General features: G+C 45.3%; 1 protein-coding gene across 1 annotated transcript in view; it reads left to right on the forward strand.

Moving 5' to 3' along the window:
• Nucleotides 1-25,904, forward strand: part of LOC119462271 (NEDD8 ultimate buster 1-like) — a 41,206-nt gene extending 15,302 nt beyond the window's left edge. The window contains exons 8-10 of the mRNA XM_037723617.2: nucleotides 13,166-13,462; nucleotides 16,600-16,861; nucleotides 24,338-25,904. Coding sequence (XP_037579545.1) covers nucleotides 13,166-13,462; nucleotides 16,600-16,861; nucleotides 24,338-24,480 — 702 coding nt within the window. The 3' untranslated portion in view covers nucleotides 24,481-25,904. The remainder of the gene's footprint in view (nucleotides 1-13,165; nucleotides 13,463-16,599; nucleotides 16,862-24,337) is intronic.
• The last annotated feature ends 789 nt before the right edge of the window (nucleotides 25,905-26,693 follow it).

Here is a 26,693-nt window from a genome sequence, read left to right on the forward strand (position 1 = left end):
GATGCAAGAACGTGCATTGGGTGCACATTAAAGAGTCTCGCGTAGTCAAACTTAATCCGGCGCCCCCATTACTGTGTGCTTCATAATGAAATCGTGGTTTTAGCTCCCCCACCCCATTAAAAAAAATGCGCCATCCGCGCGTGCAAGCGGTGGCAGCGAACGTGGGCGGAGCCTACGCGACGTCGCTATAGGGCCTAAAATATATCGACGGTGCCTACCGCTGTTTACAAACATGGTGTAGGTCTATAGGATTTGATGACGCAAAGGCACATACCAATAAGAAAAGTACTTTATTAATATGGTGGCTTACTTGCGTGCCCTACTTTGGAACAAAATAGTCCTGGATTTTCTTCTGTTTCAACGACTTCGCTACCTGCGACAGCACGCACGCCTCCACGTTGTCCAACGAGTCGGAGCAGCTGAGGCCGCAACCTTCTATATTCACGCAGTGTCTACCTTGATGTCTGCCTTGTTCTTCAGGATAGTACTCAAGGTGCTCCTTGGAATCTTGTACGCGGCGGCGACGTCGGACTTCTTCTCACCGCGCTCGACTTGATTTATGATTTCGAGTTTCGTGGCGAATGGCAGATTTTGCCTCTTTGCACAAGCCATGATGGCAGCGCGCCAAGAAAGTTCAGAGCGCCAACAGGCAACACCACCAGCACGGACCACGCTGAATGAGGACTCGAGGAAAAGAGGCAGCAGCAGGCACACAAGCATGAAGAAAGAAAAAATGGCGCTCACTTGTACCGCCTCCGCGCCTCGGAGAAAGCACGACGGCCTCTGATTGGCTGTAAGCGCTGCGAGCAGGCCAGGATCATTTTTTGCAGGGGGGTGTTCGCCCGTGCACAGCCAGGTCTAAACCACTTTTTCTAGGGTGGCGCCGGCAGGTTTCCCCGCCACCGCAAGGGAAAGCCAACTTGCTGGGGCACTTTTGAGGCACATGGAGTTTGACATATCGGTTGTCGTTGCTATTTTCGTTCGATGTAACAGTAACTTTTGCTATATATTCTCAATGTAAATTTACCTGTTTAGAAATTGTTCGATATATGGGATAATTTTATATAAACGGGTTCGATATAGTCGGGCTCGACTGTATAAGTGGTACCGCACTATAACCAAAGCAACAATTTTCAACTCCCGCACACATGCAAAACATATGCACCGAGCCGCCACGCGTATGCGACAGTCGAGGAATGCGGCTAGAACATTTGCATTCAATTTACAGTCGAATCTTGTTAATTCGAAACAAATCACGTGGCGGTGCCAGAGCAATGCCGGTCGGAGGCGCCGCCACGTGATTTGGTTCGAATTAACGAGATTCGACTCGTTAATTAAGATTCGACTCGAGATTCGAACGAGAGTAAAAGCTTAGGAGAGACCCCTCAATGTCGCGCGCAAACAAAAGAAAAGAAGCACGGTGGAAATTTCACCCTCTCTCAAATGGCAAAGTCGCCGATTCTGCGTTGCGCCGGAACATGCGTGTACGTGCCGACGTCTCAGCCACGCTACCGTAGCCACGCATAGAAAATGGCAGTGAACCCTTCTTTCTCCTTTATGCTTCCTCTACTTTCTATTCACGTGTTGACCTTGCACGCTGCGGCTACGGCGCAGAGAGAAGCAGTGGCACTGTCCCAGGCCGGCCAAAGAAACTGCCCACGCCGGCAAACGCCCGCTTCCCGATAACGGCAGAAAACGAAACTTCGGGGAGCTGGCGCCGAGCCGGCTGGAGTGGTGGAACCTGCACGGTGGCGGGCGCGCACGGTGACAGTCTAAAGTGAGGGAGCTACGAGGGAGGACGAAGGGAGCCACCGAAGTGGCGGAGTTGCCGAGGCGAAATCCGCTTCCCTGTCACCCTCCTCCCTCACATTCCACGGTCTCCGCGTGCGCCCTTCGCCGTACTGAGCCGGCGCCGCCCACTCCCTGAAGTTTCGTTTACTGCCGTTATCGGGAAGCCGGCGTTGGCAGTTTTGTGGCCCTCGATCGCTATGCCCGCCGTGATATTTCACGACTCGCACTTAAGATTCTGGTTTTAGCCTCACTGGCTGTTCGTTAGCACCACGTGCCCTTCTCCACTTCGTCTCTCTTTCTTCCTCGAGCACTCCTTGGGGCGCCCGTTTGAGGGGAGCGTTCGCCGTCTCTGCTGACTTCCGTACTCCCAGGCAGCCGCACTGTAAACGGTATTTCGTTTCCCGCAACTGCACTATAAGCGATACGTGTATACATGGAGTGCTATGGGAAAATTAACGGTAGTCTGAAAAGACCGCACTATATCCGGTCCTGCACTATAAGCGGTTACGTTATTAGTGGTCTATACTGTATCCGTGCCCAATTGCTATTTATGTCAAGTTCATACTGTAAAACAGTTATAACAAATTTCCATGTAATGAATTATGCTCTATATGTATCAAACAGAACTTCAGCAATATTGATCCATAATTAACTCTTGATAGTGAACTTGAAGCTGGAGATATTGAACTTGGAGTGTCTATGACCTACTTCATAAAGCTGCTTATAGCATAAAGCCAACATTTTTTTTTTCCCCCCGAGTATACTTTTATGCGATTGTGCATGCATTTTGTTTGTCATGTTTGAGAGTCAGGTTGCTGGTGTGTTTCTGTATGGTCACACAGTTCCACAGCATGGTTGTGCATTGCACCTATAATTATCATGGCCAACCATAGGTAATGGGGCAGTGTATAAAGCTTTGCTGTAATCAGATTTGGATGTACCTAATCGCTTGATACGTGAAACTATTCTTACTGCACCAAGTGGCTAATTATACACTGTTTTGACTATTTGTCATCTTAATAGGAATGTCTCTAGGGTTGGCAGGTGATGCTGCAGAACGTACTGGATGCCCAGCAGGGCTGGGCAAAAATACATCAAAATTGTATCATGATACAGATACGGTATACTAGGGGATAAAATACCTGTTGCCGTGGCTCGGCAGCTATGGTGTTGCGCTGCTGAGTACAAGGTCACGGGATCCAATTCTGCCTGCGGCTGCCGTGTTTCAATGGGGACGAAATGCAAAAACGCCTGTGTCCTGTGCATTGGGGGCATGTTAAAGATCCCCCTGGTGGTCAAAATTAATCTGGAGTCCCCCACTGCGGCGTGCCCCATAATCAAATCGTGGTTTTGCCACGTAAAACCAGAGAATTATAGAGGATGAAAATGCTTTTGATGCGATACTTGCCATTTGTATCTTAAGATACTTTGATACATTTGTTACTTTCTCATTACAACTACATTGTAGGAGTCGCTGCAAGTTAACAATAGTTGATCAGCAAGTTTATTTCCTGCCTTTCGAAAGTCGAATGCCCCTACAACGAATGCTGCTACAACGAAATTTCTGCCACAACGAAGATTTTCCGATTTCCCGTCAGCTGCCCATACAAAGTAATACAAAAAAGTCCCTTCATAACGAAGGCGTTTTATTCGGTATTTCCGCTTCAACGTACTTTTCGAGAACGAAACTGGGACTGAATTGAAACTGCCGTGCAGTCAAATTAGAAGGCCCTTCCAAAGCTGTGACGATCGTATGTCTGCTTGAATGAGGTTTTCGCGAACGAAATCAAATTCAATGTATCTGCAATTCACTGCAATCCATAGCCACGCGTGGTCATCACGCGCCTGCGCGACACTGCACCGCAATCGCTGCCTTTTTTTCTACGGTCTGTCCGGTCGAAATGGCTATGCCAACGAAGAAGCGTAAATTTCTCTCTCTCGAGGAGAAAAGGCGCACATACGATCGCCGAGGCAGAAAGCAGAAGGAAAAATCTCGCAGTTTCGCCCGCAAGGCGAAGCATCGGTTGCGATAGCAGATTAGTAGACAGCTATACGAATGAAAGATAGTAGTGTTATTGGCCATATAAACTTGTAAACATTCGCTAACTAAATTACCGGGCACGGTGTCACGCGCACAGGTAAACATGAACACATCTCGCTCGATGACCGCGGAAACTCCGTGTCAACACGCTGGAATGAGACGCGGCAATAGCAGCGAGCGAATTGACCTCCGTGTGGCGTCTCTCGCTTTACCGCGAACTAAACGTCCAAAGCACAGCGCACACGACTCTACCAGCACTAGTTGCACTTTGCCCCCATCGCAGCTCGCTTTGAAGTTGAGGCCCGCGCGGGCGATCACTTGGTGCACGTCACAAACTGCTTTCATGATAGCGGCCGCGCCACAGCCGCTGTTGTCAACGAGATGCTAATGTCTCATCTGGGGAAAATGACTATCTGCTAGACACACAGACTCCGGCGACTGCTTTGAAAGCAATGGATCCTTTTCACCTCATCAGAAAAGTTATCAGAACCCACTACAATTGCGATGGTGTTTTAACGGACTCTTAGACTCGTGTAACGCCTTTGCTTGCCGTGAAGCATAAAAAATCCAGGCTGAGCGACTTCTGGAAATAAAACTTCCGGTAAGCGCAAGCTTGCCGACGTTGTCATAAATATGCAGTGAAATTGTGTAAATTCAAACTGCTTCATTGCGACGATGCAAGTTCCGCAAATTGAGTGTTTCACGATTGGCGTGGTTTCGCGATCGGACGCGCGTTGGGTTAGGCGTTGGCCGCAATGTACGAAAAATGCTGTAACAGCGGCGTGAAATGCATTCTCTCATGAAGTTGACACTTTATCGACTGCCTTCGGTACGTCTCAGCCTTTTGACCCCCCCTCGCCATCGCAAAGATTTCCCGGACAAGGGTTTCGTTCGTGGCTTTGCCGTTTGGCGCACGTATATACATACCAATTTCGCGTCAACGAAGTTCCGCCACAACGAAATTTTTCGTGTGTCCCGTGAATTTCGTTGTAGCGGGGCTCGACTGTACTTTCACTAACATGGAAAAATCCTTTTGACGTTCTAACAAAGTACATCATCATTCCACAACAATCTATGGGGCTGGCAGGACTTGGATTGGATCAGTCCAGGTACGCTGTGCAACAAGTGATTTTTTTCTCGTGCCACCTTTATCATCGGCACGAGGCACTGCTCTGTGCCCGATCATAAAGTGTCTGCATCTTACTTTACCACGTGTTTCTACAATATAGTTTGTTTTATTAATAGTTTGCAGCAGCAGGGAAAAGTTGATTTGGTGGCACAGGTAGTGACCAACATACTTGTGCCCTCATTAGTAAGCTTTTGCAGCCTTGTTTAGCACACTGTGCACACATCCCATGCACATCAGGGGTTAGTGATACTACGATAACCTGCAGCAGTTACCATGGGGTCTGCTATGTCACGACATTGTCAGTACTGTTAGAAATCAAAGCCAGGACTAGCTGCAATGGAGGGGAATGTAATTATTTGTTGCTCTTGTTATGATGTATTTAGTTCCCAATTAGCTACATATGCACAGATAGTAGCAAATGCACCCGCCGCGGAAGCTCAGTTGCTGTGGCATTCTGCTGCTGAGTGCAAGGTCACACTTCAATTCTCGGCCGTGGCGGCTGCATTCCATTGAAGCAAAATGTAAAAATGCACATGTACAGTCGCCGACTGATTTTTCCGGACTTCGCGGGGACCGAAAAATAGTCCGAAAAACTCGTTCATCCGAAAAAAAAAAAGAAAATTTATTAGGCTTAGAGTTGCATATACAAATCTTTAATAATGCCCTGCCTCATACTACGCTTGGAGGTGATCAGATTTGCTTGGATATGCGCAAGACTGATGTCGTCTGCGCATACAGTCGACAAGAGCGTCACCGCGTTGGCGATCTCCGCTAGCTGAGATTGCCATTGAGATCGAAGAAACGAGCCCCGTTACTTGGCACGTGGCCTCCGCAATCAGCGCGGGCAGCGCGTCATTCGCTCCGGCCTTCCCAGTTGGCGCGTAGCCCAGCGGAAAAGTGTCTCTATAACGGCTCAGCAACGGCATGCTGCCGGAGCTGATCGCGGAGGCTACGCTTCACACCACTTGGCTCTCGCGAAGGCTCGGGAGGTGGCACCGATCACACAAATGCAAAGCCGCACATGTCTCTGAGGCGCACATGCCATGTGCAAAATAGCAACCGAACTCAAAAAAACATAACAATAAAAAATATTTCGCAAAGTGATTATGACGATAGTGTTGACCGAATAAAAGCTGACAGGAAGAAAGAACGGCTATGGCCTCCGAGACGGAAGGATGGCGTGCTCTCTCGTGCGTCTCCCGATCTTGGAGGCTATACAGCGAGCCACAGGAAGCCAAGCCTGGGCAAGCCAGCGGAAAATGCAACAAGGCGGCCTCCAAGAATGGGTAGCGTGGCTCAGAACGGGCGATTTAGTCCGGAAAATCGAACTTGGAAGCCTAAATTTGTCCAAAAAATCGCTCGCGAAAATGCATTAGCTCTATGGGAACCCTGACGATGCATTTATGAACTTCCGGAATATCCAACAAGTCCGAATTTTCGGAGCCCGAAAAATCCGATCTGCGACTGTACTTAAATTTATGGCACATTAAAGGATCCCAGGTGGTAAAAATTAATCTGCAACGTTCCTCTACAGCGTCTAATAGCCCCAATGTTGCCTTCGGGCGTTAAACCTAGGCTAGTGCGATATTTTCCAATATTCACTCGCATACTATTATGCTGTTCAGTATTAGCTTTGGCACGAATTTCAGCATTCAAAGTGTTTGAAACGAACGAATATATGTATCTTTTAGTGTATGAACCGTATCCCCAATTACAACTCCCCGGGGGAAAATATCCATGCTTATAATCCGTGAAAATAACTGCATACAACAGGCAAATCTTGGTTAAAATTTCATGCAGAAACTCCTCTAAGTATGCACAAGCAATGTGCCACTTGCTTATCTATGCAGCCCGGTGTCATTGTCATGAAACCTGATCCCACCAGTATAAATCCCTATCTGTCACTATCAACCTTATCGAATAACTCGGACCATTATAAACCCTTATCCGTCTTTAGCACTTTATCCATTCGCATTGAGCCATTATAAACTGTGATGAGACCCACATAATCCCTCATCACTCCTTATCAACTCATTGACTGCTTGTCTGTTGCGCAACGTAACGTGAAGTGCATGAGCCCACAGAGATTGTTGCATTTCGGTCGGTGAAGGAACGCCTCAATGGAAGACGCATCCTGTGACCACCGAAACGCATCGGGAATGTGGCATGTTTAGCATTAAATTTTTGCAAAATAGGAATTTTCCTGATGTCTACAATGCTCCAAGTCAACTCTGCATGTGGTCCTAGATATGGCTTTTGTTCCACCATCACCAAATCCTTCATCCAAACTGTTCTCCTTTAAGATTTGTTTTGTACTGCCGGTACAACACATTCCTATGGTTCGGATATATTCACTATATGTAATCGTGGGGGTTTAGCCCAGTGGATAAGACACTCGGCTTCTGAGCATGTGTTTGTAGGTTCGAAACTCGCCATCGCCAATGTTTTTCCTTTCGAATTTATCATGCTTTTTATACACTAATTTCTTTATAGCGATTTGTCTTATGTGACGGACGCATAGCTTTTCTCATTGGGCAGACATAGAAAGGCTTACGCATTTAAAACGGCCTCCATTCACGGATTCGTGAATTGTCGATGTCATATCTTTGGACAGCTGCTCTGTTCCCCACCTCTTCAGTGATGCTGAGGGTGGAGAACTGCTTTGAAACCACCCTTTGAGGCGAAATTCATGCTGCCATGAAGCCACAACTGAACTCAAAATTCACTTGTAACCTGCACGCCAATTTTGCTGTTAAATTGAAAAATTATTTAATCTGTGTGCTTGCAGAACAGGATGGGTTTCACATTGTGAACAGGATGGGAACAGAGTGTCTGTACAACGAATGATGCGCAAACGCAAAACGTTTCCGCGGCTTCAACTACCATAAAATTTAAGTAGGCTGATGCACAATAGTGACCAAGAGCCTGTTAAATTTTCTGTGAAGCTGGAGTCTTAAAAAATGTCTAACGTGCATTTTTGCATGAAGATATCTGAATAACGACGTAAACCGACTCCAGAAATGAACCTGCTTCCTTTTTAACCCTTTCAAACACCGTTTGCTTGTTCCTGTGAAAGAAAATATTTTAGAGCGCAGCTCTTAGGCACCGGCTCCTGCGGCAAGTTGCAGCGGCATAACTGAGCGAACGAGCACAGCGAAAGATAAAAGCAAACGCAGATTGCAGCGGGCGAGACACGGAGAGGTACGCAGAGAGGGTGCGGCGACAATCACTACGAGATGCCACTAGAGTAGCACGCGTCACCTGGTAAATTTGGCAGAGGCTTTAAATCGTGTCCACACGCTGGCTCTCGCTATCTCCAGAATAGTGAGGCAGTTGCGCCACACTTCACTCCATTTGCAACGTGCTGCACGAGACATATTGTCCGTGCCAGCCAATATACCGCGAAATCGCATATACAGGGGTGGGACTCCTGCGCCAATTGTGCCATGTTGATACAAACTCAAATTCCGGCGTCAAGCTGTGCCAAACACAAGAAAGTTGACCAAAATTGCGCCACACTGTGCCAAAACAGCTTCGGCATGTGTGCTCCGGCAGTGGCCACGAACAGCGAGCGGATTCGTTGTCCGAAAAAGAGTGCAGGCATTCATATTCTGCACACCGCGCGATGGCGCCTCCCGCATAGTTTCTCGTAATATTTGCACTTATAACACTATTCGGTGTTTCCGGCATGTGGCCGGGGGGTGCGTGTGGCCACTCCCTAGCTGAGGTGCAAAACAACAAAAAGTAGGCTGAGGGCGCTGCTAGCGAACTCGGTGTTAGGGAGGTGCGCCAAAGTTGGTTCTTTATTCTATGGGCGCGCGCTGCAGTGGGTTCAGCGGGTGGCCGTCTCCGTCTCCAGGGCCAGCATATTGTAAAGCTATTCCAATATGTTTTTATGCCGGTATGGGCGAGGCCTGAGCCATTTTGACCTATCATGAAGCGCTAATGGCAGATTTGGAATAAAAAGTCGCAGTTTCGCCCGAAAGGCAAAGTATCGATTGCGATAGGAAATTAGTAGACAGCTACAGTATAGACCACTTATAACGTAACCGCTTATAGTGCAGGACCGGATACAGTGCGGTCTTTTCAGACTCCCATTAATTTTCCCCTAGCACTCCATGTATACACGTATCGCTTATAGTGCAGTTGCGGGAAACGAAATACCGGTTACAGTGCGGCTGCCTGGGAGTACGGAAGGCAGCGGAGACGGGCGCCCCAAGGAGTGCTCGAGGAAGAGAGAGAGACGAAGTGGAGGAGAAGGGCACGTGATGCCAACGAAAAGCCAGTGAGGCTGAAACCAGAATCTTGAGTGCGAGTCGTGAAATTTCACGGCGCGCATAGCGAGCGAGAGCCACGAAACTGCCAACCCTGGCCAACGCTCGCTTCACGAAACAGTAAACGAAACTTCAGGGAGCGGGCGGCGCTGGCACGGCGAAGGGCGCACGCGGAGACCGTGGAATGTGAGGGAGGAGGGCGGCAGGGAAGCGGATTTCGCGTCGGCAACTCCGCCGCTTCGGTGGCTCCCCTCGCCCTCCCTCATAGCTCCCTCACTGTCGACTGTCACCGTGCGCGCCCGCCGCCGTGCAGGCGCCGCCGCTCGGCCCGGCGCCAGCTTGCCGAAGTTTCGTTTTCTGCCGTTATCGGGAAGCGTGGGCAGTTTCGTTGGCCGGCTTGGGACAGCGCCGCTGCTTCCCTCTGTGCCGTAGCCGCAGCGTGCAAGGTCAACACGTGACTAGAAAGTAGAGGAAGCATAAAGGAGAAAGAAAGGTTCACTGCCATTTTTTATGCGTGGCTACAGTAGCGTGACTGAGATGTCGGCACGTACACGCATGTTCCGGCACAACGCAGAATCGGCGAACTTGCCATTTGAGAGAGGGTGAAAGTTCCGCCGAATTTTTTTTTTTTTTTTTTTTTTTTTTTGCGTGCGACATTGAGGGGCCTCCTAAGCTTTTACTCTATGGCGGTGCTGGAGCAATGCCGGTGGGAGGCGCCGCCGCGTGATTTGATTCGAATTAACGAGATTCGGCTGTAAATTGAATGCTAACGTTCTAGCCGCATTCCTCGACTGTCGCATACGCGTGGCGGCTCGGTGCACACGTTTTGCATATGTGCGGGCCTTGAAAATTGTTGCTTTGGTTATAGTGCGGTATCGCTTATAGTGCGGATATTCGCGACTCCGGCGGCTTACGTTATAAGCGGTCTACACTGTATAAGGAATAAGGATAGTAGTTCGCTTACATTCGCTTACTAAATAAACAAGCATGGTGTCACGTGTGCAGAAGCAAACATGAACGCATCTCGCTCAATGACCGCGGAAACTCTCTGTCAAATCACTGGCGTGAGGAAACGCAGCAGCAGCCGTGAGTGAAGTGCTGCCAATCTCTTAATGCGAACTAAGTGGCTAAAACACCGTGCATGCGAAGCTATCGGTGTTCACTGTTTATCCCCCCCCCATCGTAGATCGCTTTAAAGATCGCCGTGCCATACACAGCAGCCACCGGAGTAGAACCCCCCCTCCGGTGCCTTGTGCGCAATGTAAGATGGCGCGCTTCCTCCCCGCTTTCCTCTCTTGTGCGCGTGAGATTGAGCCGCCATCGTCGTCTCACCTTTGCATGCTTTCACTCGCACATACAGCCCGCGGCGACAATAGATGTTATCGCGCCTGGACTTTATATGGAATATGATGGCGACGGCAAAAATGCTCCTGTAGTGTCCGAGTAAGGGCTATTGCAATAAAAACAGATTGGAATAGCTTTACGTTATACCAGCGCAGGGTTGATTGCGGCTCTCTGGGTCTGCGGTGATATATGGTGACCCAGAAATTATGCTACTGCGTCGATTGGACCGCATAATTTCGGTACATTTTCTACTATCATCATAAGCGTCGGCGCGGGTTATATAGTTTGATTGTAGTGACAGATAAAATTTGATTTCGAAGAAGTTTGGAGCAGGCCAAACTGTTTCGAAATGAAATTTAGTCTGCTCCAAGCTGCACCAAAATGCAATTTTGTATGCTCCAAATTGCTCCAAAACGCAATTTTACTTGCTCCAATTGCTTCGAAATGACTTTGGACAGCCCCACCCCTGCGTATACAGCTGCGCTCAAATTTCGCATTAAGGAGTATTGTAATCGTCGGTGAATTTTCTTGCTCTAAAGCTGCTCCGCGGCAAGGTAAGACCAAATAAAAAGATTGTTGAGAAAAAACAAACATGGTTTATTTATTTATTTATTTATTTATTTATTTATTTATTTATTTATTTATTTATTTATTTATTTTTTGTGAGACTGTACAGAATTTTGTACAATGCATCTCAGTGGTTTTAAAACTGGCATAGGGATGTTAGTTGTGAAATGAGAAGAAGCAACTTCACTTCTTGGTGTGTCATAGGGGCACCTTGCACTTCATGAAACATTCTCGAGCATCCCTTGCATTCTTCACAATTCCATCACAATTCCATCCTTACCAAATCTACTTTTTCTCTGAGCTTCAGACCACTGCACAACAGGATCATACTGGGCATCTGTGTTGGGCAGCTGAATGCGTTATTTCCTGGAGAAGTTCAGGCAGAATGTCTTAATTTCATGGGATGGTTTTTCATGCTTTCTTCTGCATGGCACAGATGTAATGAAGGCATCTGCAACCAGTAGTCAGAAGTGCATCAAGTCTAGGAGCTTTGTCCTTCGGTCGACATTTAGGGATGTCTGGACATCATGTAGGTTTGCTCTGCAATGTATTCAAAACAGATTCGAGCACATGCCTTTCTAAGTAGTTGTACGGCAGACATGATTCATCTTGCTGTCAGTGAGGCTGCACAACGCCGTCTTAGGCAGAGGAAAATCTCGGTTCCTTCTTTATCGGTAGTTCCCATGGACAGTGTCTAAAGGCCATGAGACTTTTTCATCTAGAATGTTGCACAGGGTACACACGACATTTCTGAAAGAGAAAAAAAAAATAAGAGGCACCAACGCATGTGGTTGGTTATCGTACGAAGACCGGCGGGGGTTCACTTCACGTACGGTATCATGCTTTGTACACATTTGTGACACTGCACTAATTCCGCTACTGCCAGAGTACTCTTAGGAGCAAGGCAATATACTTTGTTGTATGTACAGTCTGAAGAATTTAACACATTTTACGAACTTGTAAACTTAGCAGGGCATTCAAGAAAGTCGGGGAAAAAAATATTTATTTGCACTTAGATCGACTGACGTTGCCACAGGCGTGACTGTGCTGTTTGTTTTGTTGCATAACTAATGCTTCTTCAGTCATATAACGCTGGAAACGTGCAGATTGCCAGAGGGGAAGCACAAGATTTGGGTAAACTAAAGAAGAACAAGTTGAACGAATTAATGCATTTGTAGAAAGTGCACAATTGAGTACATAGCATTGCACAGGGTTGAAAAGAACTAGCTTTCTTGGATTTGTCAACATCTAGCTTTTATGTCAAGGTCTTATGCAAATCCCACAACTAATCTGAACTATTTGCTTCGCGTTCGCTGCTAACGAAAAAATGTTTATTTGCGTGAAACTCCATGAATCAATCTGTAGTGTAGCAACCACTTTTATAGCTATGGTGTCCTCGATACCATTTAAAGTCTGCTTACAAGAACTTGTCAGTATTATTTTAATCAAATTTTTTTGCAGCTTGGTATGGGGTGTACTTTTGTTACTTCTGATAATTTATCATTTGTATGGTATACTGAAATTATCGAAATATTAATGGCACAGTAGGTAACACTGAAAATTTTAATCACTGCAGCATGAAAATTTGTTGAAACTTTGGTACGCAGCCTGGAGTTCAATGCTACACTGCTTTGATTGCACAGGCAGTGCACCCCTTGACACTGTAAAAGTCAAATTATCGGGTTTAATGTCTTGAAACTGCATTGTGGGTTGATGAGGGATGCCATAGTGGGGGGCTCCAGATTAATCTTGACCATCTGGGAAACACGCACCTAATTCTATGTGCACAAGCGTTCTTGCATTCCACCCCCATCATAATGCAACTTCCGCGGCCAGGAATCTAACTCTTGCTCAGCAGCAGAATGCCATAGCTACTAGAGCAACCGAGCCTGTCACCCCTTCATTCCTTACTGGGTTTATGGAGTGTGAAGACGTCAAGTTTTTAGCAATTATTTATTATAACCACTCTGTGCCTTCGGCTTTTTTTGAACTGTGGGATAAGATGAGTCACTCTTCCAGGTCATGGCACTGGGCTTCTCGGAATCTGTCGCCCGCTTGGCCTTGCGTGCTACTGGAGGAGACGTGGACCTAGCTGTGCAGCACATCATTACACAACAAGACAAGAAGAAAGCTCAACATGAAAAAGAGCTAGAAGAAAGGAAGCTGAAGCTGCGAAAACGCAGCCTGGGCAAAACATGCAATGGAGAGTGGGTTAGTGTAGAGACTTACGACGCCTTGAAGGCCATGGGCTTCTCGTCGAGTAATGCACGCCACGCTCTGCAGCAGGCCAACAATGACATAAATGTTGCAATTCAGGTGAGTTGTGAATTTGAATTTATTTTGTTTGTTGTTTCTAAATGTCGCAAATTTGGTGATCAAGAGTGGTCAAACAGAGAACGTCTCTGGAGCCAACATTTCCACAAGGAGGCTTGCCTTCGCTGACGCAGGCAAGTTTCCTTGCTGAAATGTTGGCTCCAGTGACATCCCTCGTTCAGCCACTGTTTATCATTCTTATAACTTTCTACCTTCTGAAGGCGCAAACTTAAGATTGATACCCAACAGCATTACGCATTTTTATCTTGCCAAAATTTAAGTATGCTTGTATCACATGGGACCCTTACACAAAAGACAGGGAACAAACTAGAAATGATGCACAGGCTCTGTTTGCTTCATTTTCAGCCAGTATAAATCAACAGGACTCTGCATCAAAACGTATGCATGACAATAAAATTTCTAAGCTAAAAGTTCTAAGGAAAGTACGACTATACTTAAGTATGAGCTCCATTATACCTAATAAGTGTACTGGGAGGCTGTTAAAGCTGTTTCGGAAGTTTGTTGCGATTTGAGCCCTTGGGGGGCAGTAAAAGGCATGCATCAATTTTTTCGAACTGTCCGATTTTACCAAGTTTTACCGGCCCCTGGGGAGTCGGAGAAATCGGACATTGACTAACTTTGTTGATCCTATACGTGTTCGATTACTTATGTTTTGAACCACTATGTTAACACATGCACAATGTTGCAAGTACCCACCTGCTCGGTCTACTTGACCACACTATGTTCTAAATTAAAAAAAATACAGATAATGAACCCAAGGAAAGCACATTGGAAGTGATTTGTAGTTTAATTAAAAGTGTAGAAACAATAAGAGTATGTGACATGCATGATATCTAGAGAAGTTTTTTGCATGGTGTGTACAAGGTGCACACTGTGTACATTTGGCATGGAGTGATGACATGCATAGTAACATTAGGTGCCCAGAGCACACATGCTCAACTGAAGTAGTCAGTACAGCTTATTTTCATGTAAAGGTGTACAAAATGAATTTTTTTAACTAGCACTTATATCGTCTATCCTGCACTGTCTCCTCGACCAGAAAGCCTGCTCTTTTCTTACCACGAAAGAGCCTTTTGTACTATAAACACATTGGCATATGTCCGGTCATATTCAAATTGCTGGTGATTGTATACTCACCGCTTATTTAAGGGCTGGAAGGCCAGTTGCTTAAGGGGATCATCCAGCAGTACCATAAACATAGCAATATTTAATGTACTCTATTCTCCTGCTTCTAAAACAACTGCCACATATTTTCGCAAACGTCAGTGGGCTGCAAACCCTTGGAAACACATTTTTCTTGGATGTAAAATTTTAATTTGCAACATATTGCACAGCTTGCACAGTAGTTCATTGCTGTATGTACAGAGAAAACAGCTGTTACATAACCAGGCATAACATGCTCAAAGATTGTGAAAATTGCAGAGGAAAACCCAGCATGGCATGTGGAAAATCCAAGACACCTATGTTGTAATGAGTATGTTCCCATTGAGTTCTCTATGTGCTTAGGTCACACAGTTCCCCTTTTCCTGCTTGTTTCTCTCTGCATTCAACACCCGTCATTGCTATCTTTGCTTAGTTTTGTGAATAAGATTCTGAAATTGGGCCATTCAAGCCATATGTTGCACAACATGACCAGCTGCTATCCCACTTTGAAAATGCAGGCAAGTAAGGCCATAGTGCATGTTACTATGTCTGCTAGAAGTTCAGCCAAAGGGTCTTGCGGCAGAGCATCAAACCAACCATAGCCAACCAGCCAGTACTGTATTTATGCATGAGCTCAGAGCAGCTTGGTACACTTAAAGGGAGCAGTGTATGACAGCATGACTATTGTTCAAGGACAGGCTTGTGAAAGATGTGCAGCATTGTTACAAGGCATGATAATATCATCAACAAAACACTGCAAGAATTTCTGTATGCTTTAATGTCACTTTCTGCAGTTAAGGGGAAATACGGGGAAGGTGGGAGATGGAAATTCAAAACAATGAGCAAAACGAGAACAAGGTGAAAGCAGGAGTCAACGTTTTGACAAGTGGACTTGTCTTTTTCAAGGCGACGTAAACGGACCTCGTGCGAACACAGCTAAAAAGCTTTCCAAAGCCGTCGCCGAGCATTTAAACCAACCAGGTCATAACTTTGATGAACTGTACATCCTACAGTCAATTACAGTCAGACATCACCTACAGTCAAACGCAAATTTAGCGGTGCAGAGGGAAATTTCCCTCTGCACTTGTTGCAACATATCAGTGACTTGTTGCGACATATGCCTTTATAGTCTTCGTAGCAACAAGTGACTGAAGTTCGCAATAAGCGTCTGAAGTTGGCACAAGCATATCGGGAGAATACGTGCACAGAGCAGTTGGCGAAGCATCCGAAAGTGTGCATTGGGTAAAAGCTACTGGAAACCAAGCACACTGGAGCAAATCTGTCGAGCACAGGGCTAGGGGAAAGTGTCATATGCGATGCATAATTGTCAGTTCTGTTCAGTCAGCTTCGCTGCAATAGAGCCATGTTATGTGGTGAAGCATATCAAGAGGGGAAAAGAGCCACTCACCGAACGTCATACGTGTCCCCTAATTATGTATGTGCACACACGCTGTCTCTGGTCAGAGTATCAAAACTGGGACGTCTAATAACTGTATTGGCAGCCATTCAGAGCTGTTACTGACGTTGCTGTAGCAATTTGTGGCCTTCCTCACTCTGCTTTCCAGGCTATTGTGTTATGTTTTTCTTTTTCTGCAGTCTCTTGAAAAGTGTACCATCAGGGTTATACTGCAATACTATGAGAGATGCAGCAAGTCTTACAGCATGCAATACTTCAACAGCTATTGCTTTCACTGCTTGGCTCTTTAGCACAATTGAAATAATTTTTTCATGCTTTCCCCTGTCTTAGCATTGTATTTCTTTGCTTAAGCAGTCACATCCTTTTCTTCTGGTTGTAGCATATGTATTTCTGTGATCATAAAAGCAGCACTTGTATATCAGCACTATTTGCCGCCTATATTCTTTGTTTGCATCTTATTTTGTGCTTCAACATTGAGATATAACAAGGCTTTATGAATAAACCCACGCTTTGTGTACAGTGTTTCTGTGATCTCATTACTTCTGCTTTTTAACTACAGGTGCTCCAGCAGCCACAGCAGCAGCTTCCCACATCTGCATCGAGCACTTCGGTGGCAACTACATCTTCAGCAACACAGTCTGTGTTGGGAATGAATCAAAGTGTTTGGGCCCAGTTAGCTCAGCAGAGCATTTCACCTGACATGTGGGCCACATTGACGAGGCTTGGCATTGACTTTGAAGTTGTCTGTGAGGCACTGTGGAGAAATAATGGTGATGTGGATGCAACACTAAGTGAAATCTTGGGGGACAGCGAGAATGCTGGTAAGTATTTTAACAGCCTGGCATGTAGTTAATTGGCTGGATAGGTTAAAGTAATGTAACGTAGTAATTCTGCAATCTGCCTCTGACACATTGGCACAGCTTACGCTAACACAGTTGCTTTGGAGACTTGACCCTCGAAGTACCACATAGCTGTAATGGATCACGCAACCTACTTTTGTAAAACACTAATGCTGCAGATGTCGTGCCCACTGCAGTACAAGTTGAGAGCTTCTAGTAGTCTGAAGTTTCTCCACAATAGCAGTCATTTCTCCACCATCTACATACTTCTTTTGTCAGTATGGCCTACAATTTTCTGCTTTTTGTCATTAACAGCAAGCACAATCCTAAATCGTAAAGGCAGTGGAACTTGCAACTGCTGTTTACTTGCATTCACAGCAGTGCTCTTTAGTGTCAAGTATTCAAGTTTGTCTGCAAATGTGTTTTTTGCTGCTTTCTCACACTGGAAGTAGCAATAGTTTAGATGTGTGTTATGAAAACATCTGAACAATTGTTGCTACAGTGTGTGATAGGGCTGGCATATCATAGCCCAAGTTACGTACTTTTGAAGCTGGTTTTGTTCTTCTGAAACACAATTAATTGAGAGCACTGCCGATGCGCAAAAGTGCAGAGACATCATTTTCTTGCATTTCGCTGGCTTTCAGAGCGCACAAAAAAGAACCACATTAGAGATCACATCATGAAAACAACTTCACTGGGTGTTTTTGAACACACTTTACAACTTCTCATATATGACCTATGCCCTCTAACAAAAATCTTGCATAATTAAATGTAACCTATTTGCTAACTGATCACATTTCAAAATATAGTTCCAATCTTGAGCTGGCTACTACACAATTGGTCTCGTTTGTCTAAGGTGTAGCACTCTAGTTTTGAAGTTGTGTTCAATTTACACGAAACACGTGGTAGATAAAAGATGTTAAAGCAAAGGATTGGAGAGAGAGCAAAAGATGTGCATAAACACAAGGCAGCTTGAAGCAAGAGAGACAACAGCAACTAAGTCTAGTATTCGTGCTCTGAAAGCAAAGTTTGCATGTGCAGCCTGACAATCTCTTCTGCATCCATGATTTTACGCATTATTTTGTCTTGGCTTTCGCTCTCTGCCTCCTCCGAACAATGGCATCCAGATGCAGCTTTTGTACTGAGCAGCAAGATGGCCTGATGCAACTGTGTTCAGATTTGTAATTTATGCTCCCTCAGCCTTTTTGTTAAATAGTGGCCTGTCTGCCCCACATATATAGTCCACGCCTGTTACAACGGAACCGCATGAAACATACTTTTGGATATAACAGACCATCCTTCTTATTTAGTTTGGTCTGCCTATTATATTCATGCAACAAATTCTACTTTTAGTGGACCCAGCTATAACGGACTATTGACTACAACAAATTTTAGGCAAATTTTGTCTAGATGCGTGTGTGCTGCAGTGCACTGCGCGCAACTATTTCTGGGCACTTGCAAATGTGCAAAAATGCACTTGAGCAACGAACAAACTAGCGACATGCTTCCTGCAACAGCGTGCCGTGGAACACCCTGCCAGCTCGAGGCCTAGCGCATGCCAAGGTGCTGCTAGGCCTAATCAGCTTCACCTCGAAGCCTTAGCATATGTATGGTGCTTCTCAAAACAATGCATTTTGCAATTATCAACGGTTGTTTTCTAACGCTTTATTTCTCATCGCATGATTTCACACAGAAGATAGGCTGTTGTTCATAGCGTCCAGGCTGCGAAGCGCATAATACGGTCGAGCAGTCTTCCATGCTGTGCAGCAGTGGCCAGACACTGGCTTTGAGTTGCATTTGCCTCTTGCCACCGCTCTCGGTCATGCTACAGGTATTGTGAAAGATAAAATTACAACATCGGTTCATTCTACTGATCACTGTTTTGTGTTAAAAACAAACTGTAGCCGATGTTTTGTTACTGGCTGCAGTGAAATGCTCGAGCTAAGCGGCCGACACGGCTCCTTGCCATTGTGCCAGTCATTACCCTGTTCTAGTGCAAGGAAGCTGCCATTTGTTGGCAACCGCCGTCCGGAAAATGAACAGCAAGGTGCTGTACCGCATTGTTTTACTATTACGGTAAAACCTCATTACAAGAGACACTTAAGGGACCCGGGAAACATGTCTCTTGTAGCCAAGGTCTCTTGTAGCCCAAAATTTTAAAAACACTGGAGAGTCGGACTACATCACATTATCATCATCATCAAAGTGTGTTTTAACACATCTACAGAAAATTGCTCACTATGGCTTAAAAAAAAAGTCATTCATACAGTGTAGACCGCTTATATAAAGTCGCCGGAGTCGCGAATATCCGTACTATAAGGGGTACCACACTATAACCAAAGCAACAATTTTCAAGGCCCGCACATATGTAAGACATGTGCACCGAGCCGCTACGCGTATGCGACAGTCGAGGAATGCGGCTAGAACGTTTGCATTCAATTTACATTCGAATCTCGTTAATTCGAACCAAATCATGCGGCGGCACCTCCGACCGGCATTGCTCCGGCACCGCCACAGAGTAAAAGCTTAGGAGAGACCCCTCAATGTCGCGCGCGAACAAAACAAAAAAAAATGAAAAAAAAAATGCGGCGGAAATTTCACCCTCTCTCAAATGGCAAGGTCGCCGATTCTGCGTTGCGCCGGAACATGCGTGTATGTGCCGATGTCTCAGCCACGCTACCGTAGCCAGCTACCGTAGCCACGCGTGGAAAATGGCAGTGAACCCTTCTTTCTCCTTTATGCTTCCTCTACTTTCTAGTCACGTGTTGACCTTGCACGCTGCGGCTACGGCGCAGAGGGAAGCAGCGGCGCTGTCCCAGGCCGGCCAACGAAACTACCCACGCTGGCAAACGCCCGCTTCCCGATAACGGCAGAAAACGAAACTTCGGGGAGCTGGCGCCGGGCCGGCTGGAGCGGCGGCGCCGTGCAGGCGGCGGGCGCGCACGGTGACAGTCGAAATTGAGGGAGCTACGAGGGAGGGCAAGGGGAACCACCGAAGCGGCGGAGTTGCCGAGGCGAAATCCGCTTCCCTGCCGCCCTCCTCCCTCACATTCCACGGTCTTCGCGTACGCCCTTCGCCGTGTCGTGCCGGCGCCGCTCGCTCCCTGAAGTTTCGTTTACTGCCATTATCGTGAAGCGAGCGTTGGCCGGCGTCGGCAGTTTCGTGGCCCTCGCTCGCTATGCGCGCCGTGATATTTCACGACTCGCACTCAAGATTCCGGTTTCAGCCTCACTGGCTGTTCGTTCGCACCACGTGCCCTTCTCCTCGACTTCGTCTCTCTCTCTTCCTCGAGCACTCCTTTGGGGCGCCCGTTTGAGGGGAGCGTTCGCCGTCTCCGCTGACTTCCGTACTCCCAGGCAGCCGCCCTGTAGCCGGTATTTCGTTTCTCGCAACTGCACTATAAGCGATACGTGTATACATGGAGTGCTATGGGAAAATTAACGGAAAAGACTGCACTATATCCGGTCCTGCACTATAAGCGGTTACGTTATAAGTGGTCTATACTGTAGTTTGTTCCTAATGCTCCCTTTGTGCTTTCAATAAGCAACGCTTCATAAGTACCATGTAATGACAAACATACTAACTTTAATAATTGTCATAGCCACTGTTCATTATTTGAAAACGTATTCGATTTGCCTTTTGGCACTATTCGATTCATATTCGATTTGGTCCCAAAAATCGCTATTCGCACACCTCTAATAATTTCCCCTATGCTTTATTTGGCTTCATTATCTGCTGGCTTCATATGGTTCATTACTGGAAGCTTGCTATGATCTGATGAGAAGGCTTTTCACGACTGCAGGGATGCAACAGCTGCGCCAATTGCGCCGTTTTGATACAATTTCGTATTTTTGCGCTGAGCTGTGTCAAAACAGTGATATATGTTGAAATTGCGCCACGCTGCGCCAAAACACCCGACCAGCCGCGAAATTTCTCGGTTACGCTACTTTTAGCAGAAAACAGATGCCACATTGGCAACCTGCAGCTTGGACATCGCAATCCAATCCAGTCTGATTCAGTAGCGCAGACGAGATCCAAACACCCCAGACGACACGTTGGTACGGTGGCTAACGTTGGCGTGTTTTGTGGTGGGTGCCGAAGAAGATTTTTGCTGCTGGTTGCAGTGTTATCTTGCAGAGACACGGAGTGCACGTTGTTTGCAGTAACGAAAGCAGTTCGCCAATGCCGTGTTGACTCGACAAGATCCTCGCCGTATCCGTGCACACGGTCACGAGCGGAACGGGTACGAATACTCCACGGGGGGAAACTGGCTTGTATGGTACAGCAGGCGACCTGGCACTGATGGCGTGAGCTTTGTAGGCGACGCAATGCACAAAACTAGCAAGGGTTCAGTTCCACGCGGCAACAGGCACCGCGTTGCAATGAAGCTGTGGCGATTTTCGCTGTACACTGCCGAAACGCCAAAAGATTGTCAAACAGACGCTGCATGATTCGACTACCGCCGGAGCGTCGCGGTTGTCTAAAAAAAAAAACGAAAGGGAACCACTTGCAAAAAAATGCATGTGTACTTTTCACATGTTTGGCAGGAAAAGTTGCGTGCAGTGCACTGCTGGGGCGCGATCGAGGTCGTTGTTCGGAGCGTGCGTTCAATTTCACCGGGCGAGGCCTAGGTCAACCGCGCACGGCGAAACTGAAGGCGCGCTCCGAACAACGATCTCCGATCATGCCCCTGCCCACCACACCTACGCTGCTAATGCGAATTACCATATCATCATCAGCCTGTATTTGTCCACTGCAGGACGAAGGCCTCTCCCTGCGATCTCCAATTACCCCTGTCGTATTATCGTATATTACCGTATAGAATTCATTACCGTATATACTCGCATAATGAACGCACTTTTTTCCCCAGAAATCCAATGCAAAGTTACGGGGCGCGTTTATTATGCGGGGTCAATTTTATGGCGTTTTATGAGTAAGCGTTCTTTGTGAAACTGCTAAACTGCTCCAAATTTAGGATTTAGTGCTCCAAAAATTGCTCCAAATCCTATTTTGGCTGTTCCCCCACTGCGACTGACAACAGGAGGTGTTTGTGGTAGCCTGCTTCAGGAAGTCGCAAAATTTGAGGTTTTCAAGACTAGCTGTTTCAACTAATGAAGCGTGACTGCATGGCAGCCCTTTTAACCATCTTCGAATAGGCTTCCATTTATAAAAGGCAGCGGCGGCTAGTGGCTCCTGGGGTTTGTAAATCCAGCACACATGTAAAACCTAATAAAAAGAAAACCCCCGATCGGACACAAATCTATAGTACTGGTGATTTTTTTTTTTTTTTTTATTTTGCCACCGCAAAGCGGCATGCAAGACTCATCGCTGTGCGATTTCCAGGCCCGCAGTCAAAGCTGAACGTGTCTCATTCAGGCTCGCAATGCTACATGGGAGTGGGAATGGACTTAGCTTTGAAAATGGCTTTCAGCTTGCAGAACATCCAACATATTCTGCCTGGTAGACTTATTGCCAACATATGACGGTCGGTCGTTTAAATAGTGTATTGTAACAGACATGCGGCCGGGCACATTCACGTGCGATTAGCACTACAAGTGCGCTCATGGCACTTATCGATACAGGCTGGTTTGCTTCTGTGCCTCATCTACCTTATCCTAATTAAAAATTTGCAATAAGTGCTTTGCATGCACTGCTGTCTTGCGACTGGGCAACGCTGGCTTTTCTCCATTCGACATTGCCTTGAAGAAACTAATCGGTAAAGTTCCACTTTTCACCATCATTTTAAACTTTCTGAGGCGTGCCGAGTTTTCAGCTAAACTTCAGAGGCATATTTTATATTTTGAAATGTGCATATAGTAAGCTATCTGGTTTCTTGAGTTCAGTATATCTGGGATTGACTGTGTCAGAATTTGTGCAGGTGGGGTATACTTCACCCCTTCTCACATTCTGTGTAACTAGAGTGTATTGTTGCATTTTCATATTCACCTACATTTGGAATGGTGGCTTAATGTTTGGCTCTAGAATGTACGTCTGGAACTACACCACGCTTCGAAACTGGCTACATATTGATTGCATGCAATAGTTTCATGTAATTACGCATAACAAGGTCTTCTGATCACGTCTTTTCTGCACGCGTTTCAATTTATGTTGATTGTACTTTGTTAGTGCACACGCATCATTGTAATTCTTTACATGCAGGTGGCATGCTTAGTCAGCTATGTGTTTGAACTTTCGCTAATTTTTTGCATCCTGCAACCTTTTCTAAAGTGGTAGATGTAGGTGCAAAAAAAAGTCATCTGGGTTCATGAGCTCTTCGGTATTATAACTGCTAGAAAATTACGCCATAGAGAATATTTGCATTTGCTACAGCCAGAACCAGCTAAATCCATTAAAGGTACACCAAAGAGAAATGTTGCATATGGCTAGACTCTGGTTGCATGATTATGATAGCAGATGGGTCACTTTTACCGTGATCAGGAGGTTAAGTATGCTGGAAACAACTTGAAAGTGAAAGAGGGCAATGACACCATCTTGTAAGTTGTGAAACTCCACAGGATATTGCTTTTCTTGGAAATAACTGGCCGAGGTTGGTGAGGTGTTTCTTATTAGATCAGTGTGGTGTGGCATCACTGCTGTAATGCAGCTATTGCCCCTACCAGGCGCCAGCTGCATGCATTCTAGCTATACTGTTCTGCATGTGCACAGATGGTGCTGGGCATGAATGTTGGCACCAGCAGTAAATTGGTAACAGTGTACCCAATTGGTCTCTTGCGAAGTAGTTACATTTCATTAGAAAACAAAATTTAGTGTGGCAACTTTTTAAACTTATTACAAAATGGGACCCTAATTTGCAGACTAACGGCTTAGCCGTCGCATGTCCTGGGTAAATTCAGCCTTCCAATTGCAATGCACTCTGTTACATACTGTTCTCGTTTTCAACTGAAAAGATTCTTAGTTCCCAAAGGGTACTAGTAAATTTAACCTCGTTCATTGTTTATCTTTAGTGCCCCTTCGTTTTTACTAGAGCTTTAGATTATGAGACTTGAGAAGCTTGCGTTTCATTTGCGTATGCCAGCTGCTTGCGGCCCTTAAATTAACTTGGATTTCTTCTTTTGTCATTTATGTAGAAGTTGTGTAGCATGCTCTAGCATACTGCCAAGCAAGTTACTAGTAAACTATGTTGTTCCACAGTGATTTCACTTGGGTTGTAGTTTTACTTCTGTTGTACAAAAGCATGTCCAGCAAATGTATACGAATTCGGCTATCTTGTATCCTAGGGGGTATAGTGTATGTTTGCTTGTATGCATGTGTAGGTTACTAGTTAGTTGTTATGTTGTTTCTAGCAACTCATTACAACTTGCATTTTTAAGTGTGTGTGTGTGTGTGTGTGTGTGTGTGTGTGTGTGTGTGTGTGTGTGTGTGTGTGTGTGTGTGTGTGTGTGTGTGTGTGTGTGTGGCATTCTTATCCTTTTTTTTTTTTTTCTTCTTTTTACAAGGCGATGGAAAGGAGCGGGAAGCCATGGAACGGCTCGCACATGATATCTCTGTCAACGAAGAGGATTTCCTTGATGTATCCCTTGACGAAGAGCTTTCCTATCTCAAGGAATATGAGGCAAAGCTTGCAAGCTTGGGGCATTGATGCTTCTTTATGCTGCAGCCAGAACTGTGTTGTGTCAATGCATGGAGGAGTTGTGCATCCAGATTGATCTCCATGTGAATATATGTTCCTGCTGCTGCAGTCAAAATTGTGTTGTGTGAATGCATGGAGGGAGTAAACATCCAGATTGAGCCCTATACGTACCTGTTGTGTGATGCAATACATTAAAGCCCATTTTTATAGCTACTGCCATAGCTCCGATTGTAAGAACTGAAAACTGTCTCACCTGTCCATGCAGTGCAACATGTATACCAGGACAGCAGTTTGAAGTGTATTTTCTTACATTCATGTGTGCTGTGTTTAGTGCAGATATCACATTGATATCCAGAACTGCACTCCATTAGGCTTGAATATTGTGTAACCTCTTCATTAGTGCATGACTGATGAAGCAGGTTGCCTTTTGATGCATTTGTAGAGGTGATGTGCTGTTCACTGCCAATTTTAATAGTGCCATAGGTTTTCAGTCCAAAGTTTTGCACTGCCTGCCCATTTTGCACATCACAGGCTGTTGCATCATGTTGATTCTTAATGCGAGTGTGGTGCACTGTCGCAATGGGCTAACCAGGTTGGCCAACACTGTCCGCTAACATGTTCACTGTTCTGCCACCGCTATCAAATCGTTGCTTTGATGTGACAGAACCATCAACATTTAGCAGACAATGTTGACCTAGTAATGGTACTTCTGTTTGGACCACATTCTTGAAGTTAAGTAATGTGAAAAGACGAAGACAATCTTTGCCAGCTCTAATTTATTTGTGGTGTCACTTAAAATTAAATTTCATTTCTACATAGTCATGCTTAAGGTGTTATCGTTGACTATGCTTGCATTGATCTTTCGCATTTAGTGCCCTTTGTTATTTATTTTAACTTCACTCAGTTTATCTGGGTTCACTTTTTCTGTGATACTCTGTTCATTTCATGAGACCATACCCAGCATTTTATCTTGTTATATTTTGTTTATATTTATGCTTGTTATTGTTTAGGCATTGTGTCGGGTTTGATGATGGGTCGTGGCGGTCGCGTCACAGGGTTCCTTTTGTACAAAAAAATCTTGTGGGCTTACTTTTTGTAATAAATGGGCCTATATCTTGTCGATCAAATGTAATGGGATAGCACTTTGTAAAAGATCTTGACGGGTAAGGTTTTATTCGATGTTGTTGCTCTGTGTGCGTGTGTGCCTTTGTCTTTTCACACAGTTTACCATTAATAGTGTTGGTCACCTGCTTGCCCAATGTGATACACCTTAGAAAAAGAAAAAAACATGTTCTCATTGTACCACTTCACTTGACAAAATTTTATATTTGATATAAAGAATTCATTTCACTCATGTCATATTTTTAAAAATTATTGTTAAATCTGTTTGTTTATTGTATGTTTTTGCATATAAAGTCTCCCTCACAACTGTTTGCATTCTTCTCCTTGTCATTTGTCATATGTCCTTGTCATTGCCGAAAGCACATGTACCCCAGCAATAGAAGTTGTCAAAAAGTTGCCAAACATGTATGGCAAAGCCAAAATGCAGTCGCTGTTAACTACTGCCACAATACACATTCAGTACAAGAGTAATCTTTCGACTGACACTTTCCTTCTATACTTATAGACAACTTTCTGTGGCTATGTGGATAATGCCACTGAACCAAAGTGCACATTTGAAAGCTCTGCTCGATATAGTAATTGAGTTGCTGAGTACCTTGCAAATAAGTAACCGAGCTGAGTACTAATTATATACTATTTCAGAAAGTAGTAGAATACTAATTACTGAAGAAAGTTACACAATTTTTTTCAAGTTGCAAGTCTAATGCACGGCATTACAAAATGGCATATTTGCCCTAAAAAAATATTTATAAAAATCGCACTAGTGTAGCTTACTCCTGTTTTTCATGGGCAAAAACTGAAAAACGGGCATGAGATGGGAGCTAGCTTATCTCTATGCAGACAATCAAAGTTTAAAGGGGCTTTTGAAGAATTTTGCAGCAAGTGTCTTTCCTATTAGAGACACAGTTCTGTAACCTTTGGAGGGTGCAGTTGGTTTCATTTAAACTTGTTTATGGACTTCCCAAGTTATACTGCGCAGTTGGACCATTTCTGTGTCTTGCTGCTGCTTTGTCACCGATTTCAAGTGTTATCTTTGAGCTAGAAAGTTGTGAGACGGTCAGCAGCCTTTTGCCTTCTGTGTTCAACCGATGGTTCTGTGC

Source organism: Dermacentor silvarum, chromosome 1 (genome assembly GCF_013339745.2).
Source record: "Dermacentor silvarum isolate Dsil-2018 chromosome 1, BIME_Dsil_1.4, whole genome shotgun sequence".
Taxonomy (NCBI): domain Eukaryota; kingdom Metazoa; phylum Arthropoda; class Arachnida; order Ixodida; family Ixodidae; genus Dermacentor; species Dermacentor silvarum.